At 42.1% G+C, this 16,891-nt stretch overlaps 1 protein-coding gene across 4 annotated transcripts in view; it reads right to left on the bottom strand.

Annotated features, from left to right (window-relative positions):
* Positions 1–3,371: 3,371 nt before the first annotated feature.
* The window catches only part of MAP4K3 (mitogen-activated protein kinase kinase kinase kinase 3), a 265,723-nt gene continuing 252,203 nt past the window's right edge, over positions 3,372–16,891 (bottom strand). For all 4 annotated transcript variants that reach the window (XM_066595838.1, XM_066595839.1, XM_066595840.1 and 1 more), the window contains 7 exons: positions 14,913–15,016; positions 11,033–11,204; positions 10,869–10,937; positions 10,693–10,785; positions 9,958–10,028; positions 7,492–7,547; positions 3,372–5,645 (listed from right to left, as the gene is read on the bottom strand). In XM_066595838.1, the coding sequence (XP_066451935.1) occupies positions 5,558–5,645; positions 7,492–7,547; positions 9,958–10,028; positions 10,693–10,785; positions 10,869–10,937; positions 11,033–11,204; positions 14,913–15,016 (653 nt within the window). In that variant the 3' untranslated portion in view covers positions 3,372–5,557. The remainder of the gene's footprint in view (positions 5,646–7,491; positions 7,548–9,957; positions 10,029–10,692; positions 10,786–10,868; positions 10,938–11,032; positions 11,205–14,912; positions 15,017–16,891) is intronic.

Here is a 16,891-nt window from a genome sequence, read left to right as displayed (position 1 = left end):
GAAACTGAAATGGAAAAGGACCTGGGAATTTTAGGTAACTGTAAGCATAACTGGAGCAACCAGTGTCAGGCAGCTGCTGCCAAGGCAAATAGGATCATGGGGTGCATCAAAAGAGGTCTGGGGGAACATGACGAGAACATTATTCTTCCTCTTTACAAGACACTGGTCAGACCACACATAGAATATTGTATACAGCTTTGGGCAGTGGTATTCAAGAAGGACATATCAGAGGTTTAGCAGGTTCAAAGATGGGCAACAAAGTTAATAAATGGAATGGGCAGACTACAATACCCAGAAATGTTATGGGATTATTTAGTTTAGAAAATAAGATGACTCACAGATGAACTAATAGCTATGTATAAATACAACTTTAATTCCAAAAAAGTTGGGATGCCGTGTAAAATGTCAATAAATGTACACAAAAAAATGATTTGGAAATGTCATATTACCATATTTTACCCACACTAGAACATAGATCAGAAGGTGAAAGGGAGACATTTTTTCATTTCATTAAAAAAAATAATGAACTCATTTAGAAATTGTCTACTATTGTGTAGCATCCCCTCATCTTCTTTCAACAGTCTTTAAACATCTGGGGACTGAGGAGACCAATTGTTGGAGTTTTGGGAGATGAACGTTGTCCCATTCTTGTTTGATTCTACCTGCTCAACAGTCCTGGGTCATTTTTGCTGGATACATTTTTCAGAATGCGCCAAATGTTTTCTACTGGTGAAAGGTCTGGACTGCAGGTGGCCGGTTCAGCACCCGGACTCTTCTTCTGTGAAGCCATACCGTTGTGATGGATGCAATATGTGGTTTAGCATTGTCTTACTGAAATATGCAAGGCCTTCCTTAGAAGAGACATCTGGATGGAACATGTGTTGCTCTAAAACCTCCATACACTGCTCTGCATTGATAAAGCCTTTCAGTTGTGTAAGCTGCCCATGCAATAGGCACTAATGTAGCTCCATACCATCAGAGATGCAGGGTTTTTTAGCTGTGCACTGATAAGCTGGATGGCCCTTCTCCTCTTGAGTCCGCAGGACTTTTGATTTCCCAAGAAATTTTCAAATTTTGAATCATCTGACCACTGAACAGTTTTCCATTTTGCCTCAGTCCATTTTAAATGAGCTTTGGCCAGAAAAGATGTGGGCATTTGTGGATTGTGTTGATATATGGCTGCTTCTTTGCGTGATATAGCTTTCCCTTGCACAGCAAACTGTGCTCACAGACAATTTCTGGAACTATTCCAGTGATTTACAGGACAGAATCATGCTTGTTTTAAATGCAGTAACCCCCAGGGCCTATAGATTGCAAGCATCCAATATTGACCATCAGCCTTGTTCCATCTGCACATTCATTTTTCCAGATTCTCTGAATCTTTTGATGTACTGCGGCTGGTGGGATGTTCAAAGCCTTCACAATTTTATGTTGAGGAACATTTTTCTGAATTTATTCCACAATTTTAGATGCAGTTTTTACAGATTAGTGAACCTCTGACCGTCTTTGCTTCTCTCTAACATGATCTTTTTATACAGTTATGCGACTTTGTGGAAAATTGACCCTCCAGCTGTTTTTCAATCGTACTTTTCCAGCCTTTACTTGGTGCCATCAATCTCTAAATGAGTTTTTTTTTAATGAAATGGAAAAATGTCTATATGTTCTATTGTTAATAAAATATGGTTATATGAGATTTCCAGATCATTTTTTTTCTTAACATTTATTTACATTTTAAACAGCATCCCAACCTTTTTGGCATTAGGGTTGTTTATCAGAGGACAATACAGAGATCTCTCTCATGATCTATATATACTAAGGACTGTGACTGTTACAAAGGGGGCGCCCTCTAGTCTAGAGCATATACCCTTTCACTGACTCTTTCCCCATTAAACTATGTATCAGTCTACTCAGCTCCTCCTTCTCTATAACATCATGCCTGCAGTTTGGACAGCGTGTTCGAGCTGACAAGACTCCCTTGAAAAGGGGTATTTCCATTCTAGCAATGCAATCTATTATGAAAAAGGTAATACCGGTATAAACATACATATATTTTTAGAAAATAGCCATCCCTTCGGCTGCCTGCAAATGAATGAATTTGCATTGCGGAATCCGTGGTCAGCATCTGCACCACAGATCCACAGCAATTGCCATTCGTTAGATGCTGTGGAAAAACGCGTCTTCTTGCATTCTAGCAGAATTGAATTACAATTTCCACGAGCTGGAGAAAAATCACAGCATGTTTTATTTATTTTAGTGCGGATTACACATGGACAGATTACATTGAAGTGAATGGAAGCCGTCCGACCGGTGACCATTCTGCATTTGACATTGCGTCAAATGTCAAATCTGAGTCATCTCCTAGTGACAGTGTGGAAGAAATAAACATTTGAAAAAAAAAATCTGTACAGCACATGTCTGAGGCGGCTTGCTGCAGCCATCCGCAGTACAGATAAAGAAGAGAAAACTACAGGTACACGCGGATGCTGGACGGACACAGGGTCGTATTCCGCTGTGGGCTCTTGCATTGTTGAATCGGACCCGTTCGTGTGCAGGCAGCCTTAGGCCTCATGTCCACGGGGAAAATCAGGCCCGCTACGGATTCTCCACGGAGAATCCGTGGTGGGTCCCTCCTGCCCCGCGGACATGAGGCATAAAAATAAGAATAAACTCACCTCTCGCCCGCTCCGGATCTTCCCTTCGGCGCGGCTTCATCTTCTCTCCGTTGCGGCCAGATCTTCTTTCTTTGGCCCGGCGGATGCGCAGGGCACGTTCGTTGCGTGCCCCGCGCATGCGCCGGCCCGAAGAAAAAAGATCCGGCCGGGACAGAGAGAAGATGAAGCCACGGCGAAGGGAAGATCCAGAGCAGGCGAGTATATTCTGATTTTCGTCTCCCGCGGATCCGGACGTCTTCCATAGGCTTCAATAGAAGCCTGCGGGAGCCGTCCCTGTGGGAGACCCGCACGAAAATGGAGCATGGTCCAGATTTTTTCATGCTCCATTTTTAAAAAAATCACTTTTATTGACCATCCGCGGGTATTTATCTACCCGCGGGTGGTCAATGCATCCCTATGGGATGCGGATTCGCGGGCAGGAGAAGAGTTAAAATCCGCTGCGGATTTTAATTCTTCTTTTGCCCATAGACATGAGGCCTTAGAGATGGAGAGACAGCGACCGTGTGCAATGGCTCCTCCGTTCCTGCAGGGAACACCAGGTCACCCGTTCTCTCCCCTTTCCTGTGGATACAGGATAAACTTCAAACTTGCCAACACTCCTTTTAGTGCACTGGTAAAAATATGCAATAACACAATTTCAGTGTAACGTTAATCCCAGAGTATATAAATAATAAATATAAGGAACATACCAACTACAAATTGTTAAAAAAATCTTGTTTATTTTACAGTATATACAATCATCAATTTATCCAAAAGCATTGCCTTATCAAGAATGTACACCTTAGGCCACCTACAGTTCTCTTATTTAATTAGTGTTTTGGACATGAAAATTAGCAGGGAAGAAATAAAATGCTAAACTGTGCATCGTGGTAAAACGTTGCAGCGGCACATGATCGGTCGCTGCTCTCAGGTCCTGCAACGTGCAGAAATTCAGATCTTATATAGAAGTCATTACATTAAGAAGTTTGTAGGATTATGGATTCCTGGTTCATCACGCTAGGTGGGCTCGGGATGAGCAGTGCTGTATGATAAATATCAAGCTGCTGTTACAGGCCTGTATTATTAAGGTGCATTAATAGAATGGTGGAAAAACGGGGGGGGGGGGGGGGGGGGTTGTCCATTAAATAAAGTTACCCTAAATAATCAATTACGTTAGTTAAGAGTTGCCACTGTTTAGTGATGGCAAAAAAATGCAAAAGCAAGAACAAAAATAAATGCACAGCTGCTTGATGCTCAGTCTCCTTTAGTCTATTTGCATGAGGTAGTAACTAAATTATTTTGGCCACAAGTTCACAAACATCCTGAAGGATGAAAATAAGGCAAAACAAAATGTAAAATTCTAATAATCTCTCCGAAAGTGGAATGTTAGAGGTGCGCAGTCTGGTTGAAATGTTGAGTATTTCTCCAACTTCATAGCAGAGACATCTGGTTCCGGCTGCGTGCAGGACTTCCGTACAGACAAAGGAAGCATATCTGAATATATATAAAAAATGGCTGATTCTACAGATGCAAACGGCATATTCACCTGGATACGTATCTATGCATGACGAGTGACGTGAGATTAAAGGTTATAGATCCCAACATTGGCATTTGTAGGAACACAAACGGGAAACGATATTAAAATTAGACCCACAAAACGCGTGGGTGGAAATACATTAAGGCAGTCTATGTAGGCGGTGTTAGAAAACCGCCAACTACCTAGTCAAAAGTTCTGCTATACAACAAAGCTGCAATCGTCTCCCTTTCAGATTTTAAATAATGATACAAAAAAGTGTGATTTACCTGTAATAAATATATTATTACTGCTGACCTTTCCCCTTTAATCGTAAAAATGCATTTGTTAATTTGCTGTCGCACATGCCCAAGCAAATTTAAAAAAAAAGCAAAAAAAAACGTTACATCCAGGTAAACAAAATTTGTCGATTAACAATATAAAAATAGAAAAAAAAAAAAGCAAGCAAACAAAGGTATTAATGGCAGAAGCTGACGCATTTCACAGCAGTCACAGGGTAACTCTGTGGTGCAAATGTGTCACATGACAATACTTTGTGCAAATTTAAACACCAGTGTACTTGCATTAAAGTTAAGGATATCATAAAACGCTTACATCCTCTATAGATTACAGTATCTTACTTTTTTTTGTTTTCAAACTTACAAAAATGTATATTGGCGTTACTAAATTACACGGAATAAAAAATACAATAGTGTTAATAAACTCTTTTTGTGTTTCGTTGTCCACTCTATAGCTAGCTAAGTCTAGTGACCAGGTGAACGAGAAGGAATAGATCTCAGGACATCGGGGAGCGATTTTACATCTCTGTACATTTAAGACACTTGAACATCAGAAAAGTTTCACTATCTACAGTAGGGTTCCAGGTAGGACATCAGCAACAGGAAGTTACAGCCACTGCAGAATGAGAAGAGGTTTAATACTACCTGTGTGTGCAAAAGTTTACACAACTTTCAATGTAGCACTTGTGTGGGAAGAAATGTGTCCATACCACATAGAAGCGACATTTTCTTCATCACGGACTCATGCCACAATAAATTATTGGTGTGTGTATATATAATATGTATAGAAAACGTCTTGCTGCTGCTGCTTTGTTCTCAGGTTCCTCAGCAGGGACGTATAACCCTGCTATGACTTCTTCCTTGCAATTCCAGTATTTGCAACCACATCATTTCCGCTTCACTATATGGTGAGCAATGTGGTGTGCACAGAATCCTTTGCCTTGCCTGCTGCATTGACACGGTGCAGGTTTGGGGTTAAGAAAACCTTGCAATACTCTGTGGAATGGTCTTCCAATCTTCTTCCTGCCATGCCCATAAGACCCTCAAGTAATAGTGTTTTCTTGGCAACATGAGTTCTATTTTGCCATTGGTTTTCAGTAGCTGTTCTCATGTCCTGCGAGAATGTACAGGTTGCTGTTGGCTGTGGGGTTGTCTGTTGGCCGACTTTCTAAGACAACCACCCTGCAAAAGAAGAAAAAGAAGTGGTGACGATTGGTATGTAGGCAGATGCGATCACGATCTAGTAGCAACTGGTCATTTCTGTGCGTCGGTCATCCTTGTATGCAGAATACGGTGAAGTGGGGTTTTATGATACTACCCCTTCTATGAGAAAATGGAAGGATCACTCAATTACTTAGAAGTTGGGTGACGTTACTTCAATATGTTCTACTTGTAACTTCACCCATATGTTTGCATTAAAGAACAATAGAGTTCACACTAGTGTTTTACATTGACTAGGTGTCAAATCAACATGAATCACTTGCAAAGTATTAAAAAAGCTGAACATTCTCTATGATACAACACACTTCCGCATCAGCTGACCAGCGGCCTACGCTGACTACAGGCCACCGAGTGCTGCGGAGCACTGACAGCCGAAGACTTCAGAGGTGAGGGGAGCGCTGCATCTTCTGAGATTGGCTGTGAATACGCAGAAGCTTTCCAGTTAAACACATCACATGCCGTGCCATGTGCACGCGAGTACGAAGTGATGTCTCCCATTAAAATCAATGGGAAACGTTTGCCGATCTTCCAACGTGCATGAAACAAGTGATGGAAAATTGCAATTTCACAGAAGTGATGCAAGGCGTTTTTGCATGAAAAACGCCTCACAACTGAGGGTAAGACGCACATTGACACGCTCGTTGACAATCACGTTCGCACGGGTGAATGTAGCCTTAGACAGGATAAATTGTGGCAACTCAATTACTGTCTACCATAGAAAGACTGGGCTTAAAGGGATTCTGTCATCTCCTATGAAGCCAATCAGCTGAAATCAAAGCTTCTGACATGCTGAATCCGGCCATGTGAATCCCCTTCCCTGCCGCTTCCCCAACATGCACAGTTTAATCCGCCGCTGAATGCATCTAGCAGACTACTAAGTAGTCCTCTCATTCTATGCATATGCCAAGTAGACCACTGGATGCATTCAATGGCATCTTTGACAGCATACAGCGGGTGAACGGCAGGTAAGGGAGTATAACATTCACACCGTCAGATTCAGTTTGTCGGCTCCTACACACTCCTATGCTTAATTTAGAGGGGAAGCGGACAGATTCCCTGCATTAATGGAATCATATGAATCCTATAAAAAATGCTGCATGTGCAGATGTAGCAAAGTTTAACTTGACTTTTTTAAAGCATTAGGATAACTTTCTGTGCCACAATTTGTTTACCCTTTCAATTTGCTTAACAATGGCTTTTATTGTATTAATATACCAATAGCTTTTCAATGCCAGAAAGTTATCACAGGAAAGTTTAACTCTTTACATCTGTAAATACATCATGAAACCACCTCTGTGGATCCTCAGAAAATAGTTGACGAAAAAGTGTACATTTTAACATGTAGGCTTGTGTGTTTGAGGGAGGTAACTTCACGCCACTTGTGTGGATGTAAATGATGTGAGGTACGAAGTTTGCTGTAGATGCTATGGTGATGATGAGTCAATGAGAGGCACAGCGTGAAGTTACATAATGCATCCACATGAGGGAAGAGTAATTTTGATAACAAACTGCACCACAGATAGATAACAGGTTACAATACCCTCTAATACTGTTTTTCTTCTATATCAGTGTTCCCCAACTCCAGTCCTCAAGGACCACCAACAGGTCATGTTTTCAGGATTTCCTCAGTATTGCACAGGTGATGTAATTATTGTCGGTCCTCAGACATTGCCACAGGTGTTTTTACCATAGGTTATTCTGAAAACATGACCTGTTGGTGGTCCCCGAGGACTGGAGTTGGGGACCCCTGTTCTATATAATTGGAGTGTGAGCACAAGTCACTCCAGTCTGATTGCTGCACGATTACCTGTCAGATCCGAGCAGCCGGAATATCCGAGTGTTATCTGAGATTTCCTGTGTTATCTGTAAGGAGAAAGACATTGACCACTTATTACTTACATAAAAATCATCCCCTTTGCCAGCGGGATGAAACAGCCAGATAATGCTCATATTTCCATCTTATAATCTGATCCAATCAGAGCAGTCAGTGCTGCGTATTATAAGCCATACGTACACAGAAGTGTTCTTGTCACTCCTGTTGAACGGTTACATGTGGAGACGTTACGACACAGAAGTTCACTTGTTGTAGTCAGATCTGTGTGCTACAAATGTCTACAATATCCATATCAATTCTCTAGAAGACAACCCCTCACCTTATACAGTAGTAGGGGCGACTGAAAGTCACAGAGGGGGACAACACTTTGTGCGCCAGAACAGAGAGCTGCCTTGAAGTCAGGACGGATTTTTTTCAAACCCTCGTTTTTTTTCTTGCCTTCCTCTGGATCAACATTGGGGGAAATAAACTTGACTTGATGGACATATGTCTTTTTTCGGTCTTACATACTCCAGTATTGGTTAATCTGGCACATCCGTGCATTGGCAGCTATGTAACGCTACATTTGTCTTGCAGCTGCCAAGGTACACACAGACAGGCTTCTCCATCGCCATGGTGACAGAATCTGCACCCGTGGTGATCGCCCGCTTCATTTTAAATAAAGGTGGTCTTTGTGAAACAACCTCCACAAAGAAAAAAATGCCAAAATATGTTATATTTCCTGTATTTTTTATGGTCTGAACTGTCGGGAGGAACAATTCCCATAAAATAGTTACACTAACCAGAAAATAATAGAAAGATCTAACTTAAAGGGGTTGTCCCGAGGCAGCAAGTGGGTCTATACACTTCTGTATGGCCATAATAATGCACTTTGTAATATACATTGTGCATTAATTATGAGCCATACAGAAGTTATAAAAAGTTTTTTACTTACCTGCTCCGTTGTTAGCGTCCTCGTTCCCATGGAGCCCGACTAATTTTCGCCCTCCGATGGCCAAATTAGCCGCGCTTGCGCAGTCCGGGTCTTCTGTAGTCTTCTATGGAGCCGCTCGTGCCAGAGAGCGGCTCCGTGTAGCTCCGCCCCGTCACGTGCCGATTCCAGCCAATCAGGAGGCTGGAATCGGCAGTGGACCGCACAGAAGAGCTGCGGTCCACGAAGCAAGAGGTTCCCGGCGGCCATCTTCACAGGTAAGTATAGAAGTCACCGGAGCGCGGGGATCAAGGTAAGCGCTCCGGTAAGCTGTCTGTACGTCCCTGCATCGGGGTTGTCTCGCGCCGAACGGGGGGGGGGTTGAAAAAAAAAAAAACCCGTTTCGGCGCGGGACAACCCCTTTAACAGCAATTAGGAAGGAAATCAATAGGACTGCTACAAGGATAAACACGGTCCGTAAGGGGATTCTACCACAACTACAAGTTATCCCCTTATACACAGCATGGTGGATCACTTACTGATTGTAGGGGTCTCACCACTGAAACTGCCAATCCTGAGAATGGGGATCTTGTGTCTCCCTCCTCACATCACTGTGCAGTCGGTTCTCCTACCCACAGTGACATCACCCTGAATGGAGCTAGCTGGGCATACTTGATTGGCGCTCCATTCATTTCAATGGGGCTGATGGAAACACCCAAGCACTTGCCGTTTGACTATCTCTGCAGTCCCATGGAAAATGAACGGAGCTGTTGCTCCATTCATTCTCCTCCACATTACAGAGGATGCAGTAAGTCTACAATGAGGAGGACAGGAGCGTGGGACCCACGTTCTCAGGCAGCCTCTATAGACATTATGGCGTATGAGAATGATACTTGGATACTGGGGATAAAGAAGCCATTCCTCTTTAGAGGTGGGCATGAGGTCTGTGCATTCCTTCCCATTTTGGCAGCAATGGAATAAATGAATTATAGTCAAAATCTGCACCTTGTGTCTCATTAGTGTAAGCATGATGTAAGACCCACTTAAACACGACGATTATCACTCACAATTTGCTCAAAAGTCATCTTTTGAGGGATAATCATTGCATGTAAATGTGCCCATCTTTAAGTTTTTTGCCGAATGATGGATTTCAGTTTGGCTTGAAATCAGTCATTCAGCAGAACAGCTGATAAGACGGATCACACGTTGCGTTCTGCCCGGGGACATCAGCAAAGCAGAACAAAGGGAATGTATTCAGGGAACAGCGGGTGGTCCTCTGAATAAATTTAGCTCCCGGCTGCTCACAGGATACTAACTGGTACTAATAGGCATTAGTACTAATTAGTAGATTATGCAAAATGATCGCTGAAAAGCCATCTTTGAGTGATCATCTTTGTGTCTAAATGTACCTTTATTGTGAGTATAGGCAGCACTGTGACTGCTACTTCCAATTTTCAGTCACAGGAGGCCCTGTCCCCAAGATCAAGCATAGCTGCACATTTATACTTTGTATTAGTCTGACTTATTACCTCATTTGATCGGAAGCTTCTTCCTTGCATACCATGCTTCCAAAAAGCAAGCACACTATCTTGTAGGCAAACTAGAACAAAAGCCATAAGGACAATTAGTGCAGAATTAAAACAACAAAAAATACAAAAATCCTGCCTACCTTTGTCCAATAGTGTGTGCACTTATATTGCCTACACTCCCTACCATTCATCAATTGCAGCCTTTGACAGCCACTAAAGAAGAGCATGTGTGGGGAGTGGACACAGACTTCATGCACAAGGCTGACAGAAAAGAAGTTCTATTGTTAATGCATTTGAAAATTTCTGACTACACCGTGTATTGAAGTCCTCTTCAAATAATACATATCACTGCTGTTAGATGCACACAGCTCTTCAAATAATAAATATCACTGCTGTTAGATGCACACAGTGGAAAATATGTAACTGTATTGTCAATCAGAGCAATGTTGGAACATTTGTCACTTTTGTCTCCTCTTCGGTCCATTGTATTCCTCCCAAAAAGTAGTTTTTATAGAATATGAAGTGCGCTATGAAAGTGTCTGGTATATGAAGAGACTGGTATAGCTAGCATTGGCATGTGCCTTTTGTGGCATTGTCATTTTCTTTTGTACGTATATTTACCAGTAAGTGGGATAAAGTATCCATAAATCTGGAGCATCTAATAAGAGCAACTTTTATGATACCGTATGAAATTTAGGTGCATATATCCAGTGTCCGTATCAAGAAGACTCTTACCTATAGACTCGATCTGAAAGTCAAACGTCAGCTCTGAAGACAACTTGCGACTGGATTTTAACCTTCCTTGAAGATTCACTATTTTTATAGAACCTTAAAAAGAAAAAACAAAGGATTTCCTTCTGACTGCAAGAACAAGCAACAAACAATAGCCACATGCAGTTTTATAGACTTACGATCCAGGCACACTAGAATGGTGTCCCTCTCCAGCTGTGTCACATGGACAACATCTGACTGTGGGGTATCTGTAGACCACAGGGAGGAATAACAATTAATTTCAAGTAACACTGAGATCATAATTTTAAAGAGGAAATTCTGATGCTAGTGTGGAAGTACTAACCTGTTTCTGTAAACCAGGAGGAGGTGGAGTTAGGATTCACCGTCTCAAACCGTACGACCTGGTTAAAGTCTGTGCCCTTACTGACACTCACACACACTAAGGGGTATTCCTGCTCAGGCACAACCAGCATCTCTAACATCATGAGTGGGCATGGTAATGGGAAATCTATGTTCTGGGAAAAAAGAGAAAAAAGAATAAGTGTATATATGGGCAATTTAAAGAGACCATCTAGTTTCGGGCTAAAACTCATTTCCAGGACAAGAAGGGGAAGTGGGGTATACTATCTGCAGCTGTTTCTCTGGACTGCAACTCCAATCTACCAGTTTTGGGCCCTGTATTTGTCCATCCAAGATGGCTGCAGCAATTTTCTAACTACCTAAAGGTTGTTTTACATCAGCGTTCAGGGAGCAGGAAAGGGGAATCCCTACGGCCCAATGGCTTGGTCTCTGCACGGAACTGAACAGCGCTGGACGGACCCCACTGACTATAATGGGGTCTGTCAGCTTTCCACCCAGCTGCCCGGCCTTTTGACGGATGAAAAAGTTTTCTTCCGGTATTTTGAGCCAGGTCTGTGATGGAACCCGCGTCTGGAGGTTCTGAAGCAGATGTGAAACCGGCCTAATGAACTCTGAACAGCTATGTACAATCATTGAGCAGGAAACATGCATTAGTAGGCTAACATTACCAATGCACTGTGAGGATTTCAGTCTTGGATGGACCCAGAACTGCAGAGATAGCAGAGAAGAACCACTGAAGGTAATATACTCCCCTCACCTTCCAGTCTTGGGACAGAATTTTGTCCCAAAACCAGAGGGTCGCTTTAATGGCTGAGGGTCTCCATATACTATGTAGGATAATTGGGTACTTGCAATTCCTTTTTGGCGATGTTCATTGTCAGATTGATTCCTACATAAAGCACTCATTAATGTGAGTGGCGCATCGTGATAACTTCAATGTACTACAATGCTGTTAATGGGGTTTGCTACATCTGCATTCCACTGCAACTGCTGGTCATTTATTTTCTGTGACTACTAGAGATGAGCGAGTATACTCGCTAAAGGCAATTGCTCGAGTGAGCATTGCCTTTAGCGAGTATCTCCCCTGCTCGAGACTGCAGGTTCGGGTGCCGGCGCGGGGGAGCGGTGAGTAGCGGCTGTCAGCAGGAGGGAGCGGGGGGGAGAGAGGGAGAGAGAGATCTCTGTTCCGCCCCGCTCTCCCCCGCACCTCCGTGCCCGATGCCGGCACCCGAACCTGCAGTCTCGAGCGGGGTAGATACTCGCTAAAGGCAATGCTCGCTTGAACAATTGCCTTTAGCGAGTATACTCGCTCATCTATAGTGACTACCATTAGTTATAGGGCCACTTTTAGTATTCATACTCTATGTAATAAAAAAATTAAAGGAGGAATGTCCAGTAGTGGGTGAATCTAGACTGGGTACATGCAGTAGGCACCATACTCAACCTACATACGGACATGTACACCACATTAAAAATCTACAACAGTGAACTGCAATGTAGGTGAATGAGTTTTACAAATCCCATTAACCTGGAGTGGAAAAAACCTACACAGATTTGAGGGCACAGAGATTTTAAAATCTGCAGCGTGACTATCTGCTATATCAAAACATGCTGCCGCAGGTTTCATGTCATTTTCATATATTAATATATGGCCTGAGGCCGGCTTTACACGGCATTAGCATATTTACACGTGTATTTTCGTGGAGGGTGTTGCATTTTTTTGTGTGTCTGAGCGCATTTTACTCCTTTTTTTGCGCGTACATGCCCTGCGTATTTGTGCACGCAAAAAGAACCCCAAAACACGCAAGCATTGGTTTCAATGGATAATTAAGTTTAATATGGACTAATTGATGTGTAACATGCACCAAATGAGGAAATGCTGTTTTTTGTTTTTTTTTGGCACATACAAAAATTGCACGTGACCAAACCCATTAAAATCAATAGGTTCTATTTTCACTGTGTACTGTGCGCGCAAATTTTACATGTATAATACCCAGTACAAATGCGTCTGTGTGAATAAACCGTTATGGTTCTGTTCTTCCTAAGTACTTGGCTTATAAATAGAGTATCAAAAAGTATACATGTAATTCCAAAACACTCTAAGGGGTTCCGCTTTCCTGCTCTGTTCGGCCACAGGAATTCCCCTTACCTGCTCCCTGAACAGCTCTGTAACAGGATAGAACTGAACAGCGCCCACGGGCCTCATTGACTATAATGGGGTCTGTTGGCTTTCTGCTCTGTTACCCCCCCCCCCCCTTATAATTTTTGTGCTGGATCTGCGACAGAACCTCTAACAGAAGGTCCCAACGCAGATGCAAATACATAGTTATATATGTGCCTTTTCTCCGAAATTCACCTGCAGGAATCATCCAACTTTTTGATCTATTTTAGGAAATGTAAAAAGTTGAACCCAATTCTGTTGGCCGGTGAATGCGTTTAGTATTCTACAACTACTATTTAACTCTTTTTCAGTGTTTTCTCTCAATGTTTTCAAACAACACAGGTTGTCAACATCTATCACCCGCGGACACACAAAATTCCTCAGTTCACTGAATTGTCACAAACATCCAGTTATTTATAAACCAACAGTGACAGGCCCGTGAATTTCTGCTACTTCCCAAGCGAGCAGTAAGAACTGCAGAAGCCTTACAACGTAACAACACTGGAAAATCTCCACAAGCAGTTATAAAGGATGGAAAGGTAGCAGCTCCCGGGAATATAACCCAACAAGTGGGTAGGATTCTCATTCTTTGCTGCATGAGTTTCAGAGTCAAGAAAAAGGTTGTATGAAAAGTATGTAACAATTACAGACAATCAAAACTCTTATTATGGAACTATTCCCTCTCTATGGATTCCAGGTTTTTGTAGGAGTGACTCTGTGTGGTAATTGTAAAAAGTGATACAAACCACACTGGAAAAATCAGCACAAACCTCTATAAAAATCATCATGGAACCAAAGGGTAAACCCGATTTCTCCTTTGAACCAGCAAATGACTCATTTCAAGGCTTGTGCCTCTTCCTCAGATGACGCTGGACTGTGTACAAATATGGCTGTGGGCAAGCTTTTTTGTGCCAATGATGTTGATGAATACTGGAGTCAATTCTAGAAGGTTTGAGGAGACTTATAAGGCCATCCATGCTTCTCTGGGAAATAGGGAAGATACAACAATACCTCTGCAGAGCCACCTATTGGAAGTCAATGTCAGACCTTTTAAACAAGACTTATAACAATGACTGGGAATTGTAAGACGAAGGCAGAATAACCATGCACAGACAGCTGTTTTGGGGCAATTGCCCCTCATCAAGGTTTCTGGCTTGCCTAGTGAGAGCCCTGCAGATGTGGGTCAGGAAAGGTATCGTTTCTCCTTAAGGAGAGCACCAAGAAGGTATGTGAGGAGACTTATAAGGCCATCCATGCTCCTCTGGGAAATATGCAAATAGAAAGATAGAACAATACCTCTGCAGCGCCACCTATTGGAAGCCAACATTCCTGCAAATTTGCTTTGAGTCGTCAAGTGACACAAGCCTCAAAACACGTCATTTGCTGGTTCTAAATAAAAGAGAAGTCAGGTTTGCCTTTTGGTTCCATGATGGATTTTATGCAGGATTGTGCTAATATTTTCAGTGTGTTTTGGATGAATTTCCACAATTGTCTGTATGGTTCATCAGTTCCAATGTAGCGGTTTCCAGGCTGGCAGCATCCTTCCTGCTTTGAAAAACTATTTTCATATAGTTTTGGTCCCGCTCTGATATCAGTTATAGGATTCTGCCCACCAGGTTTGCACCACCCCGCTTTTTCTCTCATCTCACTTTTGTGTTAATAACTTGGGAGCACACAGATATAATAATACAAATCCACATACCTTAATTAGCATGAACTTCTGCATTTGTTCTACCCACTCTAGGAGTATGATGCTTGACTGGAGGGCTCCGCATAGATATTTATGGCTTGTATATGGATTCCTCACTAGAAACATCAAATAACACTAACTTTAATACAGGTAACTATCATTACAAAGCGTTTTTGCAGCATATTTAGCAAACATTAATATATAAATCTCCCATTCTAACACTATACACATGAACATAGAGCTGGTCTGCCCCACTCATCCACCCACCTTTGCTTCTACAAGAACCTCCATTCTTCAGGGAAGACTCTGAACTACATTTTGATTGCAGAAGTTCCCTCCATTCAGTCACTACTGCTTTAATTATGCTAGGCGCTAATGATGAACCGTAAGGCCTGGTTTATTGAAGACACGTCAATTCATCAAAGACATATTGCACGGGGCAGACGTCAGACATTGCACGCGTCTAACTATTCAAGATGTAACTTTTATGTGCGACCCAAGTTGGGATCAATGGTTTGAGTTGCTGTAAGACTCAATGTATTCCTATACCGGTCTCTGTGACAAGTCTTACTGTCACCATTGTTACCTCTATCCAAAAGACAACACGGGCAAAAATTTGACATCTGGATGAAACATATTTACAATAACAGATGAGTTATTGGTTTATGTACTTTGGAGGAAGCCGTGTATTCAGCAGTGGCTTATTTTCCTTACCGTTAACAAGATAGCTAATGAAAATCCTAATCAAAGGAATTGTGTCATTTTTAACCTCTAGAGCTACAGAGGCCACCGTGTGCTACTAATAAGCCTCTTGAAACTGGAACGAAATGCCTTCCCCTTTCCCACAGCATAGGGCATGGTGACAACTAATGAGCATGGCTTTAGAGCAGAGCCGCCTTTCTCTAGACACTATATAATTGAAGGTCAAGGCATTTTACTGCCACATGGCTGAGTTTACAGACACAGAGCCAATAAATTCTGCCATAGTCATTCCTCTACATTACAAGTAAACTTTTAATGCAAAAGTTAAAAGGAATCAGTCACTGAGACAACTTCCCTTTAATCCTGCACCATATTAAAATACAGCATGTGTTTACAGAGCTCCTGCAATCTAGCAGGAGCAAGTCAGGTGCTCGGCTATCAGACAGCCGAGGACCCGGAGGAGAAGACAAAAGCAATTCTTAACTGCTTCTGTTTTCTCTTTTGCAGACTACATAGCACTCAATGAGCCCTATGCAGAGAGTTAAGGATGTGCAATTTCATTTACTGGTTCTGGTAAGCTCATCATTGTCGTGTGCCCACTGGCATGGTGGAGCTGCAGGGTCTTAGCAGACCCAGATCAGCCCTGGTAGTGACCAATGTAACACTGGCAGGATGTTTTCCCCTGTAACTGGGGCTGTATCTATGGCTGCACCACTTACAGTGGAAAACTAAATGAAAAAAAATGACATTGTGAATGACCCAGAGGTCTTATATGATGTCATAGGGGACGCCGATGTTAAAAAAATAGTTTCATAAATAAGTTTAAAATATTACAGAATACAAATACATATTGTATAAAAGGAAAAAGACCCACTGCCCGCAGCAACCAAAACCATCGCCATAGCCACCTTGTAATCCGGGACTATACGAATTGTCTGAAACAAAACTGGGAGCCCATTCCTACATTTTATTGTAATGTAAAAATATTATTTTTAAAAATAAACAGCTATAAATTTAATTTTTTTTCTTTTACTTTTTGTACACATTACCCCTAATAAAGCAGAGAAATGGAAAAATTTTCAGTTGAAAAAGGTATTAAAAACAGTCCTATACATCATAAAGAAAAGCAGCAAAAATACTTTTGGCGGCCCCAGAAAAAAAGTAGGCCATAAATCCATCATATGCGTAAAATCACTAAAAAGTGTCTGGCGCTTTAGGACCAAAATATTCTGGTCCTTGAGGACTTAATTTATCAATCTATTCTTATTTAGAGACCAATCCCCAATTCA

The sequence above is a fragment of the Eleutherodactylus coqui genome, chromosome 3, assembly GCF_035609145.1.
Source record: "Eleutherodactylus coqui strain aEleCoq1 chromosome 3, aEleCoq1.hap1, whole genome shotgun sequence".
NCBI lineage: Eukaryota > Metazoa > Chordata > Amphibia > Anura > Eleutherodactylidae > Eleutherodactylus > Eleutherodactylus coqui.
Note: the sequence above shows the minus strand (reverse complement) of the source record. Positions and strands in the feature narration are given on the sequence as shown.